Source organism: Zingiber officinale, chromosome 4B, assembly GCF_018446385.1.
Source record: "Zingiber officinale cultivar Zhangliang chromosome 4B, Zo_v1.1, whole genome shotgun sequence".
Lineage (NCBI taxonomy): Eukaryota > Viridiplantae > Streptophyta > Magnoliopsida > Zingiberales > Zingiberaceae > Zingiber > Zingiber officinale.
In genome coordinates, this window is record NC_055993.1 from 140,678,185 (window position 1) to 140,706,005 (window position 27,821).

At 40.5% G+C, this 27,821-nt stretch overlaps 2 protein-coding genes across 3 annotated transcripts; both read left to right on the top strand.

Annotated features, from left to right (window-relative positions):
- Positions 1 to 8,944: 8,944 nt before the first annotated feature.
- LOC121977202 (phospholipase A1 PLIP1, chloroplastic-like) lies at positions 8,945 to 11,962 on the top strand. Its single transcript, XM_042529780.1, has 5 exons — positions 8,945 to 9,680; positions 9,932 to 10,441; positions 10,521 to 10,580; positions 10,650 to 11,066; positions 11,301 to 11,962. Exons 1-5 carry the CDS (start codon positions 9,069 to 9,071, stop codon positions 11,745 to 11,747), a joined length of 2,046 nt encoding a protein of 681 aa, XP_042385714.1. The 5' UTR covers positions 8,945 to 9,068; the 3' UTR covers positions 11,748 to 11,962.
- Positions 11,963 to 22,931: 10,969 nt separating this feature from the next.
- LOC121977203 (chitinase domain-containing protein 1-like) lies at positions 22,932 to 27,815 on the top strand. Of its 2 annotated transcripts, none has more exons than XM_042529782.1 (8): positions 22,932 to 23,256; positions 23,391 to 23,464; positions 24,795 to 24,875; positions 24,970 to 25,054; positions 25,976 to 26,073; positions 26,183 to 26,270; positions 26,617 to 26,968; positions 27,427 to 27,815. In XM_042529782.1, exons 1-8 carry the CDS (start codon positions 23,002 to 23,004, stop codon positions 27,672 to 27,674), a joined length of 1,281 nt encoding a protein of 426 aa, XP_042385716.1. In that variant the 5' UTR covers positions 22,932 to 23,001; the 3' UTR covers positions 27,675 to 27,815. The 2 variants fall into 2 exon arrangements, with proteins under 2 accessions (XP_042385716.1, XP_042385715.1); XM_042529781.1 differs by having other exon boundaries at positions 22,933 to 23,280.
- Positions 27,816 to 27,821: the final 6 nt, after the last annotated feature.

Sequence of the window (27,821 nt, forward strand, 5' to 3'; positions counted from 1 at the left end):
TGTCAAGTCAAGTGGCTGCATTTGGGCTGACAGGTTCAAATGGGCCTAATCACGGCCCGTATATATATGAAACGGGAGGAGCGATGTAGAAGCTAATGCCGTCGGCGCGGCCCACTGCCGCTCGCTTACTCTCACGGCCCTGCGCTTTTCTATGGCCACGCTCCTCTCTCCCCGGCCGTCGTCCCTAAGCGACTCCGCCGATCCATGAGGATCAGGTTCTAATTTCCCCTCCTTGTGGATCTCCCTCCATACTTTCTGTTTGCCTTAAAAATCTCTGGGTTCAGGTGATCCTGCCTGCGCTCCAGCGCCAAATTCCCGTCGAAGGGGGCCGGGGTGGAATTTCCTGAGCTCGAAGTAAGCTTAGCTCACTCACTTTGTCTTTGTTGTTCATCTTCGACTTCGTATATGTTTTACTGGGTTTAACGGGGAGTTGTACCTGTTATTTTGGTGCATTAACACTCAATTAATAAAATTCAAACACGTCTTGAGATTGATGTTTTGTTTATCCTCTAGCGGACGATTAGGGAAAAAAAAATGTTCGATATGATTAGGATGAGCTCGAAGTAAGCTTAGCTCACTCACAATTTTTTCTTTTTGTTTTTTCCTAACGGACGATTAGGATGAATCATCATTTTTAATTCACGAACCAAATCTCCCTCCAATTTTGGATGCTCTTCTCTTTTCAAAATAGAGTTTTTCTCTCGTACTCTTCTCTTTCACCAATTAGACGATATAAATAAGGTAAGTAGTAAGTAGACAGTTTTTTTTTTTAACTGCAAGTGTAGTTGTCATATTATATTTTTACAACAATAACAATCAAGTCTTTTCTTATTAAATAGGGTCGGCTGTATGAATCCTTTTACGCAATTGAGCTCTATCTCATATTATGTCATCATCTATATTGCTCTTCTCTAACCATGTCTTTTTTTGATATTCCTCTTCCTCGTTTGATATGCATATTTATCATAGTTTCACATCGCCTAACTAGAGCATTTATTGGTCGTCTAAGTACATATCCATACAATTTTAAACGTGTCTCTCGGAATTTTCCTCAATAGATGCAACTCCGACTTTCTTTCTAATGCTCTCATTTCTTATTCTGTCTATCTTCGTATGTCCACACATTCACCTTAACATCCTCATTTCTGCAACTTTCATCTTCTACTCATGTGCTCGGGTCATAGCCCAACATTCAGCTCCATATAACATAGCAGGTCTAACCGCGGTTTTATAGAACTTACCTTTAAGTTTAAGAGGTACTTTACGGTCACATAAAACATTCGACGCTCCCCTCCATTTCATCCATCCTGTTTATATTCTATGTAAGACATCTCTCTCAATCCCTCCATCATTTTGTAAAAAAGATCCTAAATATTTAAATATCTTGATTTCGGGCAACTCGTCCTCTCCTATCTTAACACGACCGGTCATGGCCGGTCTCAAGCCTGGATCATAAAGGAGGAGGGTTGTGTTAAGTTGTCAGTCAGTGTCAAATTATGGCAAATATTCAATGAATGAATCCATCATACTGTACTTTTAACCTCTCTTATTCATCCAAGTTAAATCATAAAGATCAAATAAGAACATCTAATTTATACGCAAAGAAAAATAGTTCGTGTGACAACAAACATATTAAACGATTAAAGCTAAGAAAACTATCACATTTTACATAGTCGCTCTTCAAGATAAATTAGAAACATCAATATTTTGTATTTATCTAAATTAAATTATTTACATCAATATGAATATCTTTAATTCCTTATAATGACGATTATGTCACGAACATGTTCAATATCTCCAATCATTACAATTATTCACAATCATATTTTTAATACAAAACAAAAATGTAATTGGTCAATTAGTAATAAATGTAAACACAATTTTAATTTTACTTTTTAACTAGAATTCATTCATTTTAATCAGTAACTTTCTTAGTCATTTTCCATAAACCGAATCAACCATAAATATTATGATACATTCTAAAGTAACAGTCACTGATTAAAATTTCAAATAGACAATAAAAAATTATTGAGGGTAAAATCAAGATTATCTTATAATCTCAAATGTCTCGTATAGTAGAAAAGTAAGATTCGTTCTCCTACTACCCTTATTGTCGTTATAACATATGTGGTATGAATCACATCCTACAATGATATTCTCTATATTATAAAGAGTGTAGATTTTTCACAAATTTAATATTGTATAGATTTTGATTTAGACATACATAATGCCTAATCATGAATTCAACTTATGAATTCTTATCTGACTTTAAATAGGTTTAGTAAATGATGAGTATATTTACTCATATCATTATCAATTTACAAATGATTTCATCTTAGTATTGCTGTCAAGGCGATTCCAACTTACAGATATGTTTTCATTCACAAGTTCATTAGTTGTCAATAAGCAATAATCTTATCTTGATTTATACTTAATAAATAGAGATGATTATCCATGTGAGAGGATCAATCTCAACCTGTCAATATGTTCATTGAAACTTTATACAAATTTAACAATGACATGCACACCAAATAGATCATGACATTCCACAATTAAACATATCTTATAATATATTACATTCTATGAAGTGACAAATATTTCATATATCCTTGAAATGACTCTTTATTCAATAACTTAGGAAAAAGATCAGCAAACATAAGAGGTATAAGGATATACTCAAGCATTATCTTTGTTTTTTCCAACAATATCTCTTACAAAATTATATTTAATAGATATGTGTTTGTCCTTACTATGATATTTGGGATCCAAAGAAAAAAACTATGATAGCCTAATTGTCATACTAAATTGTAGCATGATTCCCACTATCCTCAGCAATATTTAGATGCTTCAAGAACCTTTTTAGCTAGACGACTTCTTGCATAGTCGCTGTGCAAGTCACATACTGAGTTTCCATTATTAACAATGCTACATAAGCTTACTTCTTATTGTTCTATGTGATGACTTTACCATTCAGAAAGAATGCATAATCTGATGTGAATTTTCCATCATCAAGATCCCCAGCTTAATCTACATTTGTGTAGTCTTTCATGCTCATATTAGATCCTTCGAAATAACGGCGAGTTGTATATTATCTCTTGAATAACTTTCTTTAGTTCATTTCATCACACATAACATGAGTTGTAGTGTATATAGTCTGTGCCATATGAAATTAAAATCAACAAAATCAGTATAAAACCGATAAACTAATAATAAAATAGACTCAATTCAATTCAACATAAATATAGAACCAACACACTAAGAACACACAAGCAATAAATCAGCAGAAGAAAAATTTTCCAGACTAGAAAATTTTCCCTTATTTAAATTTAATTTCCACACAGGAAAATTCAATTTAAAATTCCTAAACAAGTAAGAAAAATATTCTGACAAAAAACTAGCATATTAATCCGAATCGAGCTATGACCATCACGTGCTCACTTGTATTTTTATCGTAATTGATTCTGTCAGGAAATTGAGAAGGCGAATCTGTCGGTGTGACGTATCTGGAAGGTTAACCGTATCCCCATAACTCGGATGGTGATCTATCTCCTGTGTTAACCAAGTCGCCCAGAATCCTCGTGTCAACAATACCTGTAGTCATCGACCGGGTTACCCCGGTCTCTGGTACCTCGGTGCTCAAGGCGAATCCCACAAATATATAAACAGTCGAATAAATGACTAACAGAATAATGACGTAAATGAGATATGAGTACAGGAACGTACCCTGGCCCCGGGGGGGCGCCCTCGGATGGATGGATGAACTGATCGAGTCGTTGCGACCCTGAATAGTAGGTGAAGGTCCACCAGGCGAGTAGCTGGCTCCGGTGGCTCGAAGCCGGACGCGATATGGATCTGCAGGACGACGCACGGTCCAACTACAGCCTCTGCTCTTAGGCCGGAATGCAACAGCAGCACGAAGGTCGAACACTCCATCGACTCGCAGGCCGGGATACAATAGCGGCACGAAGGCCGAACACGCTCTCGGCTCGCAGGCCGGAATATAGGCATAGTACGATACCTGAACCCTCGAACGGCGGCGACCCGGAGGGTGACGACGCTGGACGCCGGAGGTGCTGGCTGCCAGAGGCGGCTGTGGCCGGAGGCGGCGCCCACTGCAGGGTGATGTCGGCGGTTGCTGGACATGGCTGGCGTCGGCGGCAGTGAATATACCATCTGTGTACACTTCTATCGTGCTGGTCGGGCACGAGGAAGCCCACGCCGGAGGAGATTTCCGACAAGAAGAGAAGCAGTGCCTCTGTTCCGGCAGGTGACGACCGATAAAGGAGGAGGACATGAGGTGTCTTCCTCGCGTCGGCCTGGATCAACGAGGAGAAGGTAAAGAAGCAGGGGTGGCCTCGCTGGAGATGGCCAGCGCTGGGAACACTGAAGAAAGACGACCTCTCGGGCCAAGGTCGTGACAGCCGGCGAGAGGAGAGGGAGAGAGGAGAAGGCCAACGGCGGCAGCAGCAACAATGAACCTAGCGAGCCCCCCCTATTTCCTCCTCATGGCGGCGGCGCTGGAATGAGAAGGCCGGAGTAATGGAGGGTAGAGGAGAGGAAGAAGGGAGCGCCGGTGACTTCGTCGGCGCCGACAGAGAACTTAAGAAGGAGAGAGCCTCTCCCTGGTGGCTGGCGGTGGAAAGGAGCACGAACCAGACCCCCTTTCCCTGGATTAGGGATGACAATTTTCCCCGCGGGTTTGGGGCCCCGCGGGGAAAACCCGAAATGGGGATGGGGATCCCCGATTTTTCGGGGATGGGGCAGGTTTGGGGCGGGTATGGGAATACTATCCCCATCCCCGAACCCGCCCCGAATATTATTATTATTAATATTAATAAATACTAATATGATTTTTTTAAAAAATATTAATAATAGTGTTAATATTAATATTAAATTTTTTGAAAATATTATTAATAATAATATTATTGATATTGATATTGATATTAATATTAATATTATTATTAATAATTATTATTAAATAATAATAATAATATAAATTAATTTAGAAATGGGGCGGGGATGGGGAATCCCCGAACCCGTGGGTTCGGGTTCGAGGAATCCCCGAACCCGAAAAAATGAAAACGGGGCGGGGATGGGAATGGCAAATCCGGCCCCGTCCCGCCCCATTGCCATCCCTACCCTGGATGAACAGTGTCATTTTAATACAACAAATCCTCACAAAGCCAAAAGATCAAAGTACCCTTTCTCCCCTTCCTTATTACATCTAAATCATCCCCATATATCCACATCAGTAATAATTGTGTACATTATTGTCTGTGCAATTAATGTTCTTATATTAATATGGTCGAACCTGGGACAACCGACCAAATTTTTTTACCGATCGCTTAGGTAAATTAACGTTCTTATGTACACAGATTTTAGACAGCAATGTGCGATATGCATGATCTACATGTAATACATGTTGAACAGTAGTGCCATGATTAAATAGTGCAATGAACTGCAGGTTGAAATTGCACCATAAATGATCTGATTCTAGACACATTGCTGTATGCATGTTAAACAAAGTAAACAGTGATATCCACGTTGAACATAGCAATGATTAAATGAAATTGCACGTTGAAATCATTTCCACATGTATAAACTACAATTCTAATAATGAGAGTTCATCGTCCCTGCATGCATACAAAAATACATGCATTTTTGGCTCACAAGCAAAATCATGCACACAAGTATTGCTCTGACACCAGTGTTACAATTTGGTGCATAAATAGTTCGATTAATAAAATTCATGTGACAAAAAAGTGAAATCGTTCGTCCCTAGTATTTTCATCGCACCCGACCTAAGACCATCACGAGAAAGGTAAATCATAGCATCCTAAACGAACATGTAGCAGGTGGAGTGAGTTACACAGAGAACGGAGATTTATGCTCTGACTATCCTGAGTTTCGACCCCATGATCTCATGTGACAAGTATTTCATCATACATCAACACGGATGATCTATGGGGTCCGATTAATAAAAATCAAACACTTGCATTGCAACGTCCTGCGATTGATTTTTGCTTGTCGTCTAGCGGACGATTACGACAAATCGCCACCACGAGCCAGATTTTGAATGCTCTTCTCTTTCCAGGACAGAGATTTTCTCCCATCCTCTTCGATCTCTTTCAACAGTTGGACAATATAAATAAGGTAAGTGGTAAGTGGACAATTTTTTTTAACGAGTGCAGTTGCCATACTGCACTGCCAACAATATCTTCTTCGGACCTTTTGAATTGAAATCTTTTAGATTATTATTCGCATCATTTGTGGAATAAAACTTATTTTTGAGTAAAAACGGGTTCAATCGTAAGGAAGCATTGATGCTGTGGAAGTGCTTTATGGAAACAACAGTTGGGCACGGCGCAGAGCTTGAAGAATCGACAAGTCTTTCTTTATACTCTTCTATGTGTTGCAATTCTACTCTCCAGTACCAACTCGGTTTCTCTATACTCTTATTCTCTAGAGGCATAGTTGCTCTCTATTGGCATTGAGAATCAACCCCTCGATGTTGAGTGTATCCGATATGCCTCTTACCAACTCACCGTGTCGAGGGGCATCTCTCTCTTAACTTTATGAAACAAGTTGAGTAGCAACAAACAATATAGTAGTTCATTTTTGTATTCTTGCAATTTGAAGTAAGTGACGACTGCAACTAAGACAGGATAGCGAGATCTGAGATTGAGACTGAGTCATGGAGGATGTCGGCAACTGAGGTCAAGATAGGATGCTAGGATCTGAGACTAAGACTGAGACGAAGTCATTGAGGATGTCAGCAGTTGATGCCTATACAGGATGCTACGATACGAGACTGAGATTGAGAGGATGTTGGTTGAGATCGAGACGGGGTGTTGAGATATGAGATTGAGATATAAATGATGTTGGCGACTCAGGCCAAGACTAAGAAGACGTCTGGATCTGGGCAGAGCAGATGTCGACGGCTAAGACTAAATGTCAGGATATGGAGTCGAGACAACGACTGAGCCAAGACAGAGACAGAGTTGGTAGCTGAGACTAGGAAGGTGTTTGGATTTGAAACTGAGGTAGAGTGGATGTCGACTGTTGAGACTGAGACTGAGTGTTGGGATTGGAGTGGAGATAGAAATGATGTTGACGACTGAGGTCAAAATTGGGACGGAGTACGTTGATGACTGAGACTGAGAAGGTGTCTGAATCTAAGACCGAGGCATGTCTCTTGGCGAACTCTATTTTTAGAGATAAGTATTTAGAGTTGGTGTCTGTTTCCTTTTGGATAATGTTTGACTCATCTTGACTTTGACCGACAACTCAATAAGACTTTTGACTCCACAATACACGTGGAGCTGCAAAATTAGGTCACATCATGAAAGCATCTAAAATTTGATCTACCAGTAAGAAAAAGTTAATGCTAAAACAGTTTAATTTTACTTATTTCTCCTTTTGATGTCTACATTCAACTGATAATTTGTATTTTCAGATTAACCTACTTTTTTTTTGTTTTGTTTTTGGTATAGAATGCTCATGCACATAGTAGTATTCTCGGAATGGTTCTGTACTTAATTAATTGATGAGACTCCTCTCTAGAACCTGATAAATCTATAATTTTCTATTCTTTCAGACATTATCATTCACCATTTAATTTTCATGATTCTAGTGTTCTATCTTCCCGAATTCATAACAAAATCATCAAGGAAGATTATATCATCTGGAAGCAATTCCAAACTTTGGCGACCGGCCTAATTAAGTACGTAGATTGAGCTGTGGCTTATCACAAACCGAATTAAAACCGGCTTAATTTTAATCTGGAAGAAATTAATTGCGCTGACCGACATAGTGAGACACAGGCGGCGTGCTCGGTGGTGCATGACCAGCCACGCATATACGCCATGCACACGTACACAACATGCCCGCCCATCTCTTACTGGCATGCAGCCGCCACGTGTTCGTCTTCCCCGCCGACATCTCGGTCTTAGAATCAGGTTCGAATTTAAAAATTTACGTTTAAATGGAATTAGACATTTTATCAAAGGGGACGGTGACCTAAAATCAATTAGGTACTAAATTTCTTCTTTTTTTTTAAAAAAAAAAACAAATTAAAATTGTAACTGTTAAATTTACCGTCCTAATTTTCACCGTTTAATTTTTTTAAGGTCTTTTTATTATTTTTAGTAATTTTTATTTTTTAAATATTTAGAATAATTTTATATTTTAATATTTGTTAAAGAAGATTTGAGTTAAGATTCTTATGTTAACTTACTTTTTTGGTTAAAAATATATTTTTTATACCAAATTAAAATTAAAATCTGTTAATTATAATTCTTTATTTGTTTCTTTCCTTATTTGAGTCGGGTTGTGTTCTATATAACGCCCAATGTTTAGATATCGAAGGATTAATATTCAAATTCTAATAAAAAGTTTCATGCCCTCTTGTCTTCTCTATCCTGTGGGAAAATTTTCATGTACTCGATTTTTTTGTTTTTTTAATCCTGTCCGGCGTAATTTTTATTATTATTACAGTTCGCCGGAGACAACTACTTCACCGGCGACCACTACCTAGTAATTGGCCAACAGCCGCGTCCACCGGCAACCCTTTTTTAAAGAAGTGTTTGAATCCCCGACGGAATCGATGGCTTGTGTATCCGCTCCGTTTCCTTCCGCGGAGTCGACGATGGTTTTCTGACTTCTGAATACTCCGGCGCCATTGCTTTTCTCGATGGAATCGTGGACGCCGAAGCTTTCGGTTGCTTGCTGATTTGGAGGTACGGGGCGGAGATTTCGATGGAGCCTCCGCGCAATTAATTAACGCTGCGCGACAACCACCCGCTCTTGTTATTTGCTACCTCTAGTTGCCCTTATCTGACACTTTTAACCCTTCTATTTGAGGAAATTGGGTGCGGGGAACGTTGGTTTTGTTGAGGGTAAATATGTCATTCTGTTTAGGTGAGCCCGTGGGGGGTTCTATTTATCGAGATTTGCCGCGGAGGACAGAGGCGAGGAAGCGGTGGACAACCCCTCCTCTCCCTTTGACCGGTCAAAGTTGGTTCGTTTTGTTCCGATCCAGATCGATCGAGCCGCGACGGGCGCCGGTGATGATGGCGCGAGCGGCGGTGGGCGTCCACGGTCTGTCTCCGGGGGTGGCGGTGGAGGGAATGGCCGGCCGGATGCGGCGGACGCAGTCCGCGCCGCAGCTGTGGTGCTCCCTGTCCGTCTCCCGCGCGGCTGCCGCCCCGCCGCCGTCGCTGAAGGGCAGCAGGTCGGTGGGGGCGCTGATCCCCTTCGGCGGAGTCATCTCCAACACGATCCGATCATTCATGTTCGAGGAGGATGAGGAGGAAGAGGCGGCGGGCGCCGGCGAAGGCGAAATGAGGCTGGTGGAGGAGATCGAGGCCGAGGCGGGGGCGGAGATCCGCCAGCGGGCGAATTGGGTGTCTCGGATTTTGGAACTCCGGAGACGATGGAGGGATCGGCAGAAGCAGCAGGACGCGAAGCACGGAACCGAATCCGAAAAGGAGGAGGAAGATGAGTACTGCGGCGTGAGCTACAACGACGACGACGATTCATCGGCGGCGAGCGGGGCTCGGGGCGATTGGGATCGGGAATCGTTCGCAAATTTGCTTGTGCCGGTGACATGGCCGGAAACGAAGCTCTTCTCCCAACTCGCATTCCTCTGCAACAAGGCCTACAAGATCACAGAGATCAAGGTGAAGCCCCTTTCAATCTCCACCCTTCATTTGAATTCCAACGGCTCCCATTTGACACAGCTAATATACAACTGCCTATTTATTTTTTCAATTTTCAATTTTTTTAATCGCAAATATTTTATTAGGCAACTTATTATTTATTTATTTTTATGCATGTGATCAGTTGTCACGTACACATTCTTTATGTTGTTTGTCGTATCCATGAAAGCCCAACTAAGGAATTAATGGGCCGTTTTGGGCCTGCATGTCAGGTGGACGAGCTGCGCGAGTGGTACCGCCTCGAGTTCGTGACCTCGTCCTTGGAGAAGAAGTCCGCAGCTGCCATCAGGGCCAAGCTCGAGGTCGACTCCACGCGGCCGCCGCGAGGGTCTCCGAAGCCTCCACAGGATCCCTCGGTGGTTCGGTCCAATTCACCCACCGCCGCCGCGGTCACCTCGTCCCTTGCTTACGAGGTCGCGGCCTCTGCCGCCTCCTACGTCCACTCTGGCGCCCGGGTCAACGTTTCCTTCGCCAGCGAAAACGGGGTCGAGCACCGCCGCCCACCGCATGCCTGCGGTGATGCGGCGCCTACCAACGGTCGTAGGTGTAAGAACCCCGAGGTGGCCGCGTACGTGGCGGCCTCCACGATGACGGCTGTGGTGGCGGCAGAGGAGGCGGCGAGGCAGGAGGCCGCTAAGGATCTCCGCTCCCTCCACTCCTCCCCGTGCGAGTGGTTCGTGTGCGACGATGTTGGTACGCGCACCCGCTGCTTTGTGATCCAGGTGAGTTGAAACTGAACAGTCTACTGAAAGAGGATTATTTCCCATTCTTCTTCTACAACACATTGGCTCTGTTCTTCAGGGGTCCGATTCGCTGGCTTCTTGGCAAGCAAATCTATTCTTCGAGCCCACCAAATTCGAGGTAAAGTAGAGTTCACCGATTCCGTAGTAAGTTTTGCACTTGGATTGTGTTTGACGTTTTCACCAACAGGGGATGGATGCTCTAGTTCACCGGGGGATCTACGAAGCGGCCAAGGGCATATACGAACAATTCCTCTCGGAGATCGAAGAACACCTCCATCGATACGGAGACGGCGCCAGGTTTCGTTTCACCGGCCACTCCTTAGGCGGCAGCCTCTGCATCCTTGTCGCCCTCATGTTGCTGGCTCGAGGCAACGTGGAGCGCCACCACCTTCACCCGGTCGTCACCTTCGGCACGCCGTCCGTGTTTTGCGGCGGCGAGAGGCTCCTGCAGGCTCTGGGCTTGGACGATGGCTTTCTCCGCTCCGTGATGATGCACCGCGACATCGTCCCCAGGGCCTTCTCTTGCGACTACCCTGACCAGGTCGCTCTACTCCTCAAGCGGCTTAACGGCGTCTTTCGATCCCACCCTTGCCTTAACAATCAGGTACTCTTTCTCATAGTGGAAGATTTTCATGCTTTTTTCGTAAGACTACATCTACCGGAGTTTGTAGGTGAAGTGTAAACTACTTATTGATTGCTCTCATTTGATCGCCAAAATCATGTGGTTTTTGGGATTCTACTGTTTCTGAAACCGGGCAGTCGTTTGGATAGAGCAGTGGGATTTCTTGCTTATCCTTTTGGTTCTGTATTGCTGTTAACTCGGTATTTGGTGTAGCAGAAGGTTTTGTATTCTCCACTTGGCCGGACGTACATCCTCCAGCCAGACGGCGAGTCGTCTCCCTTTCACCCTCTCCTGCCGCAAGAATCCGCCCTCTACATGTTCGACGGGAGTAACATCCGCCAAGGAGGCTCATCGGCAAGTGCACTGCGGGCCTTCATCAACTCTCCCCATCCACTGGAGACGCTGAGCGACCCCCGGGCCTACGGCTCCGAGGGCACCATCCTCCGCGACCACGACTCGAGCAACTACGCCAAGGCCATCGGCGTCCTTGTCCGGCAGCAGAAGGAGAACCTTCGCCAGCAATCGAGGAAGCAGCGGCTGGAACAGTGGTGGCCGCTCCTCGGCTCCTCTGACGCTGCAGGCTCCTGCGCAAGCCACCAAAATCCAATCTTGCAGAAGTCTGCGCAGTTGGCGCCCAAGGAAATGGCTGCCACAGGATTTTGACTCGACTCAGAAAAAACCTCACCACGCCAAAATTTAGACTCGCCGCCGCCGCCGCCGCCGCCGCTGATGATATCCTGTGATTCTTCTCCTTAGGCTTCTTTGCATCTCATGGTGTTCGGCCGACAATATGTAGTTATTGCAAATAATTTGCCTCTGTTTACTATACCTCTTGCTTGATGTATACTACTTAGTGGAAATATTAACCTGTTGAGCTACATTTCTTAGGGTAACTGCAACGCGGTTTACAAAACCAAGAGGCTCGGTTTACAAAACCGAGGAAGTTGGATTTTTTAAATCCAATAGCATTGCGAAGGGTGCAAGTTTTATAAATCAAGAACTCAACATATGCTGGATTTTGAGGACATCTCTTATGTTAAAGTTTTGAATGATTTTTTTTTTATTAGAATTCGTATCACATTAACATTATAAAAATTTATTGAAATATTTTCAATTGTTAAAACTTTGAGTGAATTTTTTTTATAATTGTCTCCTGCATGATTTCATATATATATATATATATATATATATATATATATATATACATCAATTTTCAATACAAATCTACTATTCTCTATAATTTAAAAAAAAAAATCTTCATATAATTTTTTCATTTAATATCTTTATATAGTTTTATATTTTAATTAATTATAATCTTTAATTTAATTTATTTATAATTAACCATTAATAAATTAATTAATTTTTTATTTTTTATTTTTAATTTAATATAATTTATCATTTTATTTAATATTTAATTATTTTATAAATTTAATTTAATTATAGTCATTTGTATATTTTTTTAACTTATCTCAAATATATTTATTTTTTAAAAAATATAATTTTAACTATTATTAATTATTTATAAATTGAAACATTATAATTAACTCATCAAATAATTTATTTTTAAATTATTTTAAAAGATCAATCATGTACCCCCACACAATGATAAAAACTTGAAAATTTAAACCTACTCTTAAATTAAAAACTTCAAATCTCACCCACACAATGATAAATTCTTTTTTTATGGAATTTTTAAATTTTACAAACTTTTAACAAGCTTGCGTTGAAGATGCTTTTAGTAATTTGAAAAAAAAAAAAAAACAGTGGGCATGAGCTCCACGTATAGTGCCTATCAGTCTGATCATTACATTTTTTAATTTTTTTTAAATAAAAAATTTAATGAAACAGTCACTTTTGACAACGGTCGATTTCAGCAATGGTCTTTTTTTTTTACAAAACGGTTAGAAACGAACTATTTGATATATATATATTTTTAACAATTTTAACTTATAAATAGGTAAATATTTTTTATTTTCTTACTATTTAAAATTTTCTCTACAATTTCTCTACCATAATATTGTAGAATCGTAGACGTAGTAGAGGAAGAGTGAATAGCGCACGTTGTTTTCTTGTTCGTTTTAAAAAAATTCAAAGTAAATACAACGTAATAAAGAATGAAAAAGACAAGCAACGCTAAAAAGATTTTTTTTAGTTGGTTCGGAGTTTGTGGCGACTCCTACTTCAAGATCTGCGATCGTTGATCGTTTACGTTGGACAATCACTATAGATCCGAAATTCTTGAGAAATATATAAGTACAAATACTGAACTTAAAGACAGATTATACCGACAATAAATGATTAGGAATTGGTTCGTCGATTGTCGGAATAGCAGCTGATTGTCGTTGAGTCGTTTCGGTGTAGCACGCAGTTTGGAAGATCGCTTGTGTAGAAATTGTTGTCTTGTTGTGCTGGTCAAGGCTCCTTTTTATAGCTTCTTCATACTTGATACAGATTTGCTAATCTCGAGATCATGTTTGACTCGAACCGTATTTGGTCGACCGATCTCCAGGTTTAGTCGATCGATCCCACCTGAATCGGTCATCCTTCCAATCTTGGTTCTGCTGCTCGGATAGACTTTCTTCGTTCGGTCGACCGATCCAGTCATTCGGTCGACCGATCCCATCGTTCGATCGATCGATCTCATCGTTCGGTCAATCGATCCCCGACTCATCTGGTTCGATCAACTCAACTCGACAACGCCACCGCTTATCCTCAGTTCGGTTGACCGATCCCGAAGTTCGGTCGACCAATCCCCTGGTCGAGTTCAGTCCGCTCGCTGGAACTATGATATTGCTGCTTGGAGGTTCGGTCGACCGATCCAGACGTTCTAACCCTGCACAAAGTGTTAGTCTCCTGCACAATAAAGTTAGCACATAGCAGATAATATGTAAATAAATAACTTTGACAGCGTTCGAACTGTCCGGTTATGACTTCGGATTTCCTCTAGAAACCATAAATCGAATTGACGCCTACTGTTCCCTCACCGGAGAACGTGTCCTCACCTACTCCTCTCAGGAGAAGTTATATATTGCTAGACCGATTCTCCAGACCGACTGGACTTTCCGCCTAGGTTTACCACCCCCTAGGGCATAGGGTTGCCTCCCCCTAGGTTTTTCCACTTACTTAACCGCGGCTAAGACTTTTCATCACCTAGGGTTACCACCCCTTAGGATTTTCCACCTGCCTAGAATCCACTAGGACTTTTGTCTAAGAACACTTAGGACTTTTCATGCAAGCTCAATCAACCTTGTTAGATCACAAGATAACTTAACTTTAGACCCTTTGACATAATCAAAACACAGGTTTGATCGTCTGATGCTTCCCGAACCAACAAATATTTCTATCTCCTTATTCTAAATGACTAAAAAAATTTAATGGTTCATTCAACAATTTATTTGGTTATCCGTATATAGAAAGTTCAAACTCTTAAAATTCTCAATCACGTTCTTTTTTTAATCCTCATCTGTCTCATTTTGCTTATGCAACTCAATTTTCACAAAATACTCCCACAGGTTCGAATTTTGTTCCTCACGTTCTTTTTCATATTTCCATCTGATTATGCTTCAATTGATGGCCAGTTTATGATGTCACCTCCTTCTTAAGTATTTACTACTTCATCACCATCGAGCATGTCGTTGAATGAATCTCGACAAGTGAGTTTGGGAGGATGTGGATCCGATAGAGAGCCCCTAACACCAATTTCAATGCTATGCTCTCAATTTCCACCACATTCGACGACACCTGGGATAGAAAATATTAACCTCGAGGATGATGAGGAGGATGACAAAGAAATGAATGGCTCTGGTAATAGAGCTAAGGTGATGTGGTCAACCGAGGAGAAGTGTCTTGCAAGAGTTTGGGGAACTATTTCCAACGACCCAAAAGTTGGTAATGCACAAAAGAATAAATATTTTTGGCAACGCACCACCACGTACTATAATGATAATCGACCTGTAGGTACGACATCAAGAGAATGTACATCAATAAAGTCACATTACTATTGGATTATGTCTGATATTGGTAAGTTCTCAAGATATATGGTACAATAATTTCTTCAACAATCGGGCTAGTAGTGAAAGTGATGCTAATGTGCCACACATGATATGCACATGGAAAAAGGTACACAAGAATTGTTGGTCCCTTTGGAGGCCGGCAAGAGGGGAGGGATGAATTGCCCTACAAAAATAAAACCAAAAACCTTTCTCGGATATTCAACTAATTAACAGGCACTTGTAATAATAAAAAGAAGAAACTAAATGAAAAGATCAGACATAAGAGATTTACTTGGTTTGCAATCAGGGGATTGCTAATCCAAGGAAAGTAAGCGCACTATCTGATGATCTTCTTCGGGCGGAGTAGCCTCTTTACAGCGTTGACAACACAAATAAAAAGAACAGAAATGAAAGCACAGAGAAAACTGATTACAAGTGAGTTGATCTAACTGTGCAGATCAATGCTATATTTATAGCACTGGTCGGGGTGCCCCGAAGGGGTTCCGGGCGCCCTGGGGGGTATAAAATTTTATCCCCCAACGATCAGATTGTGTTTGACGCGATCCTGGTCAAATCCGGGTCCGAGCGCCCGGACCAGGAAAGTCAACAGAGTTGACTTTTCTCGGTCCAGGACCTCTGGTCCGGTTCAGCTCGTCTCGGTCCGGTTCTTTCGCTCCAGCTCCGCTAGCTTGGGTGATCTCGGCTATCCAGAATAGGGCTCACCCGAACCCAAGTTCCGGCCTTCTCCTCGAGCAGCCGTCCTTCCCAGGTTCTCATCCCCGAACGCCACGCACGTTCTTCTCGTCCACCGGTGTACTCTTCCGCGGTCACCTAGTCCCTCGGACGCACCGAGCCCGTCGGCTCTCTCCCGTGCCGTCCTTCTCGCTAGCTGCGTCTTCCGCTCGACTTCCTGTGTTCCTAAGCTCCTGCACACTTAGACACAAGGGTTAGACAAAGCAGGATCTAACTTAACTTGTTTGATCATATCAAAACACCTTGGGGTTCCAACAATCTCTCCCTTTTTGATGTGAGCAACCCAAGTTAAGTTAGGGTAAAACAGATGTAATAAAATAAGTTAATTTGCAATTAATTTGCAAATAAGTTTAAAGATTTTTCAATTAAGAAATATATTACCTCCCCCTAGACTTAACATCCTTCTCCCCCTTTGATCACATAAAAAATAGGGGTTCTTTAAACAAGTCTAAGGTAAAAAATTTCTATCGCAAATCTTAAAAACAATTTCTAAAAAATTTCTAATTTTAAAAAATATTTCTAAGTCAATATTCATAAAACAAATTTCGAAGCCAGTTATCATAAAAAAATCCTAAGGTAAATTTTTTTAAAAAAAATCTAAGTCAATTTCCATAAAAAAAAATTCTAAGGTAATTTTAAATATTTTCTAACACAAATTGAATAACTCTTTTAAAGCATTAAGTAAATTAAATTAATACTTTTTCAGTTAGTCAATTAAACTTTTCATTTCGATATTTGACTTCCAAGTCGTGGCGAGACACTAGGCCTTATTGGTTATTGGAGTAACAACCACTTCCTTAGACAAAGCCTCATAAAGAAATTAGTTGTTTAATTTCCTTACTGAAAATGCTAAGTCTAATTTTAATTTTAAATTAAACATGTTTTTGGAACCCAAAAGAGTTCCTTCCTACAGGGTTAATTAAATATTTTCTAGGTACATAGACTTTTGATATTTTTCTAATTTGATTTTGGTGAAATCTATAATACCAGTTTAGTCCTCTATAATTTTTAAAAATATTTGAACCATTAGACTTTTTCAATCTTTCTATTTCTTCTTTTAGTTTTTCATTTTCAATTTTCAATTTATCTAAATCCTCTATAAGACATGATTTTACCAAATTCTTTTTGTTTCTAAAATTTCATTTTCTAATTTGGTATTTTTATTTTCTAATTTATACATGGATTTAGTCATTGCCTTAATACCAAAGTAAAGTTGATCAGGGGGTAAAAGACATACCTCACTTATCATATCAGAGTTGAAGCCTGAATCTCCCCCTGCTTCACTGCTTTCATCTGAGGTCGCTCCCCCTTCATCGATGCTAGGTTCTGATGTGCTTTGACCTTCGTAGCTTGCCATCAGCGCTAGCCCGGCATATTCTTGAATCTCGGACTCAAATGATGAAGTGTCGTCCCAAGTAGCTTTTAGGTTCTTGTGCTTCTTGGGAATTTTGCCTTTGTCCTTCTTTAGTTCTGGGCAATCCTCTTTTAGGTGTCCTTCCTTTTTACACTGGTAGCAAAGCATCCTTCTTCTATTTCTTGGATTCTTTTTATTCTGCATTTCTTTGAATTTATTAGATCTAAAAAACTTTTTAAAGTTCCTTACCATGTATGCTTCCTGATCGTCTTCTGAATCTGACTCGGGTTCATCCTTCTTGGTTGTGTTTAGTGCGATCATCTGGCTTGATTCCTTTGTTCCTGCACACCTGGTTTCATGCAATTCAAGAGCGGAGAATAGTTCTTCTAAAGTACTTACCTCTAGATCTTTCGAAATATAGTAGGCGTCGACGATTGATGTCCATTCTGAAGTTCTGGGAAACACGTTGAGTGCGTAACGTATTGTTTCCCAATTTGTTACTGTTTCTCCGAGGTTCTCGAGACCAGTAATCAATTCTTTTACCTTCGCATGGAGACTGGCTACCTTCTCACCTTTTTCCAGACGAATGTTCATCAGCTTGTTCCGGAGGATGTCTCTTCTAGCGAGCTTCGCTTCGGACGTGCCTTCGTGGAGTTCCAGGAACTTCTCCCAGAGTTTTTTAGCAGATGAATAGCTTCCGATGCGGTTGACCTCTTGAGGCGGCAACACGCTCAGCAGATGATATTCCGCACGGCTGTTCGCTACAGACTCATTCTGCTGCTTCTTTGTCCAATGACTCTCTTCTTTTTCTTCTCCATCTTGATTCATCGGAGCTACAAAATCATACTTCATAATAAACCAAATTTCAAAATCAGTTCTTAGGAATACCTCCATACATCGCTTCCAGTCTGCGAAGTCCCCCTCGAATTTTGGTGGAACGATGCTTGGTCCGACCATCTCGTTGCTTCGATCGGCGATTAGTCCTCCTGAAGCGCCTTGCTCTGATACCACTTGTTGGTCCCTTTGGAGGTCGGCAAGAGGGGAGGAGTGAATTTCCCTACAAAAATAAAACCAAAAATCTTTCTCGGATATTCAACTAATTAACAGACACTTGTAATAATAAAAAGAAGAGACTAAATGAAAAGATCAGACACAAGAGATTTACTTGGTTTGCAATCAGGGGATTGCTAATCCAAGGAAAGTAAGCGCACTATCTGATGATCTTCTTCGGGCGGAGTAGCCTCTTTACAGCGTTGACAACACAAATAAAAAGAACAGAAATGAAAGCACAGAGAAAACTGATTACAAGTGAATTGATCTAACTGTGCAGATCAGTGCTATATTTATAGCACTGGTCGAGGTGCCCCGAAGGGGTTCCGGACGCCCTGGGGGGGGGGATAAAATTTTATCCCCCAATGATCAGATCATGTTTAACGCGATCCTGGTCAAAATCCGGGTCTGGGCGCCCGGAATGGTTCCGGGCGCCCGGACCAAGAAAGTCAACATAGTTGACTTTTCTCAGTCCGGGACCTCTGCTCCGGTTCAGCTCGTCTCGGTCTGGTTCTTTCGCTCCAGCTCCGCTAGCTTGGGTGATCTCGGCCATCCGGATTAGGGCTCACCCGAACCCAAGTTCCGGCCTTCTCCTCGAGCAGCCTTCCTTCCCGGTTCCTCGTCCCTCGAACGCCGCACACGTTCTTCTCGTCCACCGGTGTACTCTTCTACGATCACCTCGTTTCTCGGACGCACCAAGCCCGTCGGCTCTCTCCCATGTCGTCCTTCTCGCTAGCCGAGTCTTCCGCTCGACTTCCTGTGTTCCTAAGCTCCTACACACTTAGACATAAGGGTTAGACAAAGCAGGATCTAACTTAACTTGTTTGATCACATCAAAACACCTTGAGGTTCCAACAAGAATAAGGCTTTTAAATACGAACATGTATGGAAGATTATAACAGAGTGTGAGAAATGAGCTCCCCAATCACTTGGTTGTCATGTAGACAATAAGGCGAGGATTTCTGAATTAGGAGCACATACTTCTTCAACCAATCTGGATACTGATGATGACTCTGAAATTTGCTCACGTCCAATAGGGCAATAGAAGACGAAAAGAAAGAATAAAGTCAAAGTTACGGAAGACGAAAATTTCAACGTGGAATGGGAACAAATGCAACAATATTAAAAAAGAAACATTGGCGCTTAAGGAATTCGAGCTAAAGCAAAAGGACTATGATATGGTTATGAAAGATATGAGTGGAATGACAGAGGAACAACTTCATTGGTATATGAAAATAGTTGAAAAAATTGTAAAGAGACATGACCTATAATAAATTTGTCATTTGTGGACGTTTATGTTTCTTAATTTATATTGGTCTTTGTCGTTTGTTGACGTTTATATATTTTTTAAATTTACGTTGTACTTTATGTTTTGTTGATATGTAAGTTTCTTAGTTATTGACGTTGGTCTTTATGAGTTTTTTTAAATAAAAAAAGTGCCTTTATTTTGCATTATCGATACAAACTAGTCGTTATAAAATAGCTATTATAAAATAGTCGTTATAAAAATAACCGTTGTAAAATAGTTGTTATAAAGTAGCGGTTGTAAAATTGTCATTATAAAATGACCATTATAAAATTATCGTTGTAAAATAATTGTTATAAAATAGTCATTGTAAAATAACCATAAAAAACTAGCTGTTACAAATTAGTCTATATATATCAATGTAGAAGTTATGATTCTCTATTCCATTATATTTTTTATTTGAACCACTTAAAACTTCAATTGTATTTGAAATGTCTGAAGATTTCCATCGCTCGAGAGAAAATAACATTCATGAATTTTAGAAAAATGAGATGTGGGAAGATGCAAAATATAATGTTGATCGAATGATGATTACGCGACTTGAGCGGGAAGAATAGAGATGTCAAGAAACTCAAAGTTCTTGAAGAGCTACGAATCGGAGATATGAGAACCGAGATCGTGAAGATGGACATGTTCGCCTTGTCCGAGATTACTTCTCAGATGTTCCAACATTTCACGATGAAGTCTTTTGACGACGATTTCACATGCAAAAAGAGTTATTTGTTTGCATAGTTGATGCCCTGATAGATCATTCAGAGTATTTTCAGTGGATGAGAGACGCAATTGAAAGGAAAGGTTTGTTGCCACTTCAAAAATACACGGTGGCTATTCGTCAATTGACATATGCAGCCCCCGCTGACTCTCTGGATGAGTATGTACAGATGGGTGAGAGAACTGCCCTTAATTGCCTAATCAACTTCTGTCGGTGTATGATCAATGTGTTTGGGGAACGATACTTGCAAAAACCCAATGTTGTTGACACTCAACACTTGCTTCAAATGCATGAGCAGAGGCGTGACTTTCCTGGAATGTTGGACAGCTTTAATTGCATGCATTGGGAGTGGATGAATTACCTCGTTGCTTGGAAAGGTCATTTACTAAAGGCGATTATGACATCCAAATAATAATTCTTGAAGTTGTCGCGTCTGCAGACTTGTTGATATTGTTGGAACTCCAAAATTATTTTGGTGTGATCAACAAGTTAAGTTAGGTCCTGTGTGTTTTTAACCTTGTGTCTAAGTGTGCAGAAGCTTAGGAGCACAGGTACTCGAGCGGAAGACGCAGCTAGCGAGAAGGATGACACGCGGTGCGTCCGAGGAACGAGGCGCTGCGGAAGAGTACACCGGCGGACTAGAAGGAAGCGTGCAGTGGTTCCGAGGGACGAAAACCGGAGCGGAAGATTGCTCGGGGAGCAAGAGACGCAGCTAGCGAGAAGGTCGGCACGGGGTGCGACCGAGGGACGAAAACTGCGGATGAATACGCTGGTGGACAAGAATGAAGCATGCAGCGATTCCGAGGGATGAGAAGCCGGAGTGGGAGTCTGCTCGAGAAGACCGAAAGTTGGGTTCGGATGGCCTTTTTCCGGATGTCCGAGATCACCCAAGCAAGCGGATCCGGAGTTGAAGACCTGGACCGAGGCAACCAGAGCCGGAGCAGAGGACCCCGATCGAAAAAGTCAACCAGAGTTGACTTTTGGGTTCGGGCGCCCGGGGCTGACTGGGGCGCTCGGACGCCGTCGGGGCGCCCGGAACATACCGGGGCGCTCAGAGTTGACTTTTTCACAGGATCGAGCTTTGACTCGATCTGAACGTTAGGGATAAAGTTTTATCCCCCAGGGCGCCTGGAACCCTTCCAGGCGCCCCGACCAAGACTATAAATATAGTCTTGGTTCAGAAGCTTTTTAACGAACTCAGAAATTCACTTCCAACGCTTGTGTGCTGTAATTTAGAGTTAAGCTTCTGTTTTCTGTGCTTCAACGTTGTAAGAGGCTTCTCCGCCTGAAGGAGTATTTAGTGCTTCAACTTCCTTGGATTAACAACCACATTGGTTGTAACCAAGTAAATACTTGTGTCTCTTCTTTTAATGTTCTATTTACTTTCTGCTTATTCTTTGTGCAAGTATTAGTTTAAGAGTTCGAGAAGGGTTGGTTTTATTTTTTTGATTGCAGGCTATCCAACCCCCTTCTAGTCGGCCGCCAACGGTCCTACTATGACATGCTTTTTTAGGCGTTGTAGTATCGCGTAATAATATAAATGTTCTTGATGAATCATCGTTATATATTTAACACTGTCCTACAGGGAAATGTTCCGGATGTTAATTTCACGATAAACGGTACATCATATACAAAAGGATACTATCTGGCAGATATATATACTCGAAATGGGGTACGTTCATGAAGAACTTTCCGTATCCTGAGGATCCCAAGAGGAAAAAATTCAAGGAGAGACAGGAGGGTGCAAAAAAGGATGTGGAGCGAGCATTTGGAGTCCTCCAAGCTCATTGGGCAATAGTTAGAGGTCCTACGCGATCTTGGTACAAAAATGACTTAAGGGATATCATGTATACGTGCATTATTTTACACAACATGATTATTGAGGATGAAGGAAATACATCAGTCAATTGGTCAGATGGCTGAGCATTCGGTCAAAACTGAATCGACCGAACCGAATAGACCGAAAGTCGAATAAACCGATTTTTTTTTCAACCAACCGAACCGACCGAATTCTCTACAAATACCGAACCGATTGAACCAATAAAAGATCTGTTAATTTGGTTTTTGACCGAATTAATCAAAATTTAAAATTTTATTTAATTTTAATTAAAAAAGAAGAGATTTTATTTTATTTATTATATTTTTAAATAAAAATAAATTAATAATTATTTTTATTCGATTTAATCGGTTTATTCGGTTTAACCGAATTATAAAACTTAAAACCGAAATCGAACCAAATTTCATCGAAAACCGAACCGATTTTTTTTAAAAAAATCGAAAACCGAATTAACCGAACCGAATTCCTAAATTCGATCGGTTCGGTTCGGTTAATTCGGTTTTATCGAATTTTTACTCACCCCGACTCTCTTTTACCGACACAAATAGTCATGGGCTCTATTCAAAAATTTTAAGAGTACCTCCAAAATTATAGCGAGCTACATGATAAAAAAATGTATCATCAACTTCGAGCCGACTTGATTGAACATGCCTACACATATTATAAATGCGATCAGTGAATAATAAGTTAATTATTAATTAATTCTATTTTAATTATGGTATATTTTATTTCATGATCTCATTTTAAAGTTGAGTTTATAGGTTGAAGATTACGGTTACTCTTATACCTCAACCCCATGGCTAAGATGGGCCCACATAAGTGTCTGTTGACCCATTTGAGGCCTTCCTGGTTTTCTTCAATCCCGTTAGGATTCAGTGTCAACGGGAGCCTAATCTCTCACTTCGGATCCAAGATGCCGGCGGCTAGGAGGCGCGACCGGCGCGGCGCCGGCGGCCGGGATCAGCCCACTCAGCATCGGGAAGGTCGATCCACGGTCAGATCCAGAAGTCTCTCCATCCGTCTCCTATTCACCTCACTTCTCCTACTGCTCCTCGCCGTGGTCGCGATCGCGGCGCTCTTCATCGTTTACCGAGGCGACGAAAGTGGCATCAAGGGAACCGCGCCGCCGTCCCTATCCGTCTACGAGAGAGGACTCGTGAAGCCCAATGTAGACTACCACGAAATCCTCGCTGTTAGTTGTTTTCTATTTTCGAAGTTGGCATCTTTCTCTTTGTCTTTGTCAATCCCTTCACGTTTTCTAGTGTTTTGCTTGCTCTAGTCGTTGTTTTTGTTTTGTTTCAGGAAAACTCACGGTTTTCTGAGAATACATCGAGGCGCCATTTTCCAAATCCGGTGCTGGCGTATGTAACTCCTTGGTACGATCCCTGCTCTTCGATCATTTAGAACTCGGTAATTTAATGAATTTTTGTTGGTAAATTGATATCTTCTTTGTTCAATAATAGTCTTCCTTTTATCCTCTCCACTTTATCATGGAATTTTTATACCCCATCGGCCCACCGGCGTTTCTGTTTATCTGTGAGTCTAAGATGAATTAAGACCGTATCTTCCTTAAGGTGAATTATCTTGGTATTCCGTTTAGGCACTCTGTTATTTCACATATTTTTTGCTTTCTGAATTGAAACCCAGGGATTCATCCCTATTTAGTTTCAGAAGCAAATTAATTATGAATGTTAGTCAAATTGTATTACGCTCACCTCAGGCACCCTATCTCCCCAGGTTATGCGAAGGGAGATAAGTGACTAGCTGATGGGAAGAAATTTTTCTCCGAGCACATGCAGCACGAAATGTTAGTCAAAGAAACTATAGGCGTACATTTCCTTGGGATAAGTCTCCTTGATCCACCAATATCATGTCAATGCGATCACATACCTTAGATGAACTTTAAACCAAAAGTAAAATTTGTCAATCCACGTTAGTCTAAACTATCTGAGATCCACTACTTGGATCTTATAAAAATTTAACTTTGTACCGTAGAATAAATTTTTATCATTTGTGTAATGAATATACCAATCAATTATAGCCAAGAATGCAAAGGAGAGAAACTCTTATTTGCCACATAGTACATGTTATCACCGCATCACTTAAGTGTGACCTTGCAAGTTATAGTAGGTGTTTTATAGGAAAAGGAAGTTACATCACTAGGGCTCTTATTTGAGCTCTGAATGTAATTTGATATGTTGTCGATTTTCTTTCACATTCAGCCAAATATTTTAGTCTCCTAAACTTTACTTTTGAACTGACCTTTTTAGGCTTGAATTAATTTGGAAATAAAGATTGATCATATCTTAAGCAGTCCAGTTCAGGAATGCCTATGGATTTGCTACTGAACTGCCTATTGTTTGTTGGTCAAAAATCTGGTCATTCACTCTGTGTGGCAATAAATGAAAAACATATTATTTATGCTGAAGTCGCAATACAAGAGTGCATACATAGATACATATTATTTTAGCAGCTAATTTTGCTTCTTGACATGTGTTTTCTTAGGTAGCTTGAGTGATTAGTGTTGGATGAGTTTGCTAGCTTTGAAACTCTATAGTCAAATTTCACTTACATTAAAGATTTGCATCACAGATTATTCAATCATCATTAACTTGGAGTGGTGATAATCAAATTTATTTTTGGTTATAAATTTTGTTGTCCCATCCAAAACTTAGTCGAGTCTGATATGTCCCAAATGTATTGCAGGAATTCAAGAGGCTATGAAATGGCTAAGCTTTTTGGTTCGAAGTTAACCCATATATCTCCTATATGGTATGAGTTGAAGAGGTACACATATATATATGAATTGCATGATTGGCCATTTTACTACTTCTTTGGAACTTCAAATCTTTTCCATTGTGATCTTATGAGTTTCTTTCAGTGAAGGGAAGAAGCTAGTTTTGGAAGGACGTCATAATGTTGACAAAGAGTGGATTTCAGAGCTTTGGAATAATGGGCATCCACTGGTAATTGGTCAGTCTGAGTCCCTAGTTGGTCCCCAAACCCAAGCTTTTGCTTGGATCACCTATTCACCTTAACTCTTTCTTTTCACAAATTGTAATTTATATACGGATTCAATTAAATTGCTAAATTTTTCTGTTGACAAATTTCATTATGCTTTGTTCTGCATAAAATCAAAGATCATGAAAGGTCAATGCATCTCGAATTGTAGCACTGATTCGGTTGACAGTGAATGTTGAATATGCTCTCGATATTTGTTTTCCCAATCAAATGTGAAAATTTCCTAGTTGGAGGTTGGACACCTTGAAACATGTTGCTTTAGCGGGTGAGTCTTAGCACATAGATAAATTTGCCCAGTGACAGTCTAGAGACCATGGTTCAGTCATGAACAGAATTTTAAACCAAATACACTGACCTCCCGCAGTTCGATGCTGGCAATGATAGGAACCTTGTGCGCTAGGATTGTACTATTTTAGTTGGGTACTTGTACTAGCATCTAACTAGTTGTCATTGTGCACCACGCAACAAGACAGGCTCAAATTCTAGAGCTACCAAGATTTTGGAAGAACAATGGTTTCTTGGAGAAATTTGTTGTGCATTAACAATCAAACTAGTGTTCATGTCTCTACTGTTGTACTGCATAATGTTCATGTTGTGCATAATTGGTTATTCAGAACAAAAGTTCTATAAGTTGAGAGAATTTTGTAATAGTTTTTCTTTAATGTTACTTGGATAAAGACACATGTAAGGTTGATAATGACACTTATAAGATCAGGCCTGGCACTGTTATGGTTTAGTTTTATATTTTGTAACTGGTTCAAGCCTTTTCCATTTTTTTATTGAACCCTGGTACCGAATTCTCAGACCAACCAGTTCAAGTGGTGATATGTTGATGAGTTGGTGACTAGATCTTTCAAATATTGTAGGTCTTACCTAGAGTCGTATTGGAAGCATCTCCCATGGATCTACTACTAAAGAAGAAGCAGTGGAATAAAGCAATTGATATTATAATAAAGGAATGCAAGTAAGTGTTTTTTTGTTTGTATGATTACAAGTTAACTTTTTGATCAAAAGATTCGAATCTGTATGTAAAATTATTCTTTTCAGCTTGACATCTACTTGTCAGTGAATAGGGACATGGGATATGATGGTATTGTGCTCGAGTCCTGGTCAAGATGGGCAGCTTACGGTATCTTGCATGATCCAGACTTGCGCAATATGGTAACTTTTTTCTCAAATGAATATCTTTCTTCTTTCAAAATGCATGTAATGTAAGTCAATAATCCACAAATTTATTGAGTATGGTTGTTTTTCTACATTTTGGTCTTATTACATAAGCTATGCCACACCAGATGGCAAGTAGCATGACAATAATCTGTTAACATCTACAGATATTCTTTCTCCAGTTTATTTGTTTCAGTCCGTTTTAAAGTTTTAACTATATATTCTTCAGATCTTTGAGAAATTTCATGACCACCCATATTATACATAGTTTACTAAAGCATTGCCTTTTCTTTGCCATGTGAAAGAAACATTCCTCATTTAGCTATCATCCTTCGATGTGCAGGCATTGGATTTCATTAAACAGCTTGGTAAGGCATTGCATTCAGTCGATTTAACAAGGAGAACTGATGATCACAAATTGGAGCTGATCTATGTGATTCCCGCCCCACGCTCACCAAACCTTAATGAATACGATTTCGGACCACGAGATCTGCAACAACTTTGTGATGCTGTAGATGGTTTTTCTCTTATGACGTATGATTTTTCAGGGCCCCAAAGTCCTGGCCCAAATGCTCCTCTGAATTGGGTGCACACTTCTCTGAGCATGCTTGTCGGTGATAGTGATGCCAAGAATCACGCTCGTAAGATTCTCCTCGGTCTGAACTTCTATGGGAATGATTTCCTCATTCCGGAAGGTATGCATTACCATGAAAGTGATTCGTCTTGATACTATTATATTCTCATTTCATTGTATGAGTTATGCTTGTGAAATTAAATTATGGTATAAGTCTTTAGATCATATTGCATGATAGATCCAATATGTAGTATGCGGGTACACTGACAATCCTCTACTCATCTATGATTTTATATGAGGCTGAACAAGTTGTCACAAGACTCTTTTAAGTTCCCTTTTTATTGTCGTTTAAGAAGATTACTATGATTTCTCAGTTTATAGGAAAACTTGTTCTAAATGCAATTCCTGAAATGATCTAGTGGAATCCTGTCAATAAGTCCTGTGTTGTACAATTCAGCAACAAGGATTTCATTTCACTCTCTTCGTAAGCTCTACTCATATAAACACCATTCCATTCTACTGGTATATAAGATCAAATTGGGCCATTTTTGTTCTTTATGATTTGTGGGTTCACTTCAGGTGGTGGTGAAGCTATAACTGGAAGAGACTACATCTCATTGCTCGAGAAACACAAGCCGGTGCTTCGTTGGGACAACATAAGCGCGGAACATTTTTTCGTCTATCCGCACAACTATCAAAGGCACACCGTGTTTTACCCCTCATTGATATCTCTATCGACACGCCTCGAAGAAGCTCGTGCTTGGGGAGCTGGTATTTCGATTTGGGAAATCGGGCAAGGTTTAGACTACTTTTTCGATCTTTTATAAGATTCAACTTGTTTGTGAAACCGAATTCCATTCCCTAGTAAGTTTTAAGGTGGTGTTTAATCTTCCAAATTCTCAGAGCCTGACAATATTATGCATGAAAAGCATATGTTTGTGATTTAATCCAAATTACTTTACATCTTATTAATA

Bases quoted from the DNA above. Each gene is read 5' to 3' on its own strand.
- LOC121977203 (XM_042529781.1), top strand. From the start codon at position 23,002: ATGCCGGCGGCTAGGAGGCGCGACCGGCGCGGCGCCGGCGGCCGGGAT. The intron at 24,876-24,969 runs GTACACATATAT...AGTTTCTTTCAG, and splicing joins ATATGGTATGAGTTGAAGAG to TGAAGGGAAGAAGCTAGTTT. The intron at 26,271-26,616 runs GTAACTTTTTTC...TTCGATGTGCAG, and splicing joins ATCCAGACTTGCGCAATATG to GCATTGGATTTCATTAAACA.
- LOC121977202 (XM_042529780.1), top strand. From the start codon at position 9,069: ATGATGGCGCGAGCGGCGGTGGGCGTCCACGGTCTGTCTCCGGGGGTG. The intron at 9,681-9,931 runs GTGAAGCCCCTT...CCTGCATGTCAG, and splicing joins ACAAGATCACAGAGATCAAG to GTGGACGAGCTGCGCGAGTG. The intron at 11,067-11,300 runs GTACTCTTTCTC...TTGGTGTAGCAG, and splicing joins ACCCTTGCCTTAACAATCAG to AAGGTTTTGTATTCTCCACT.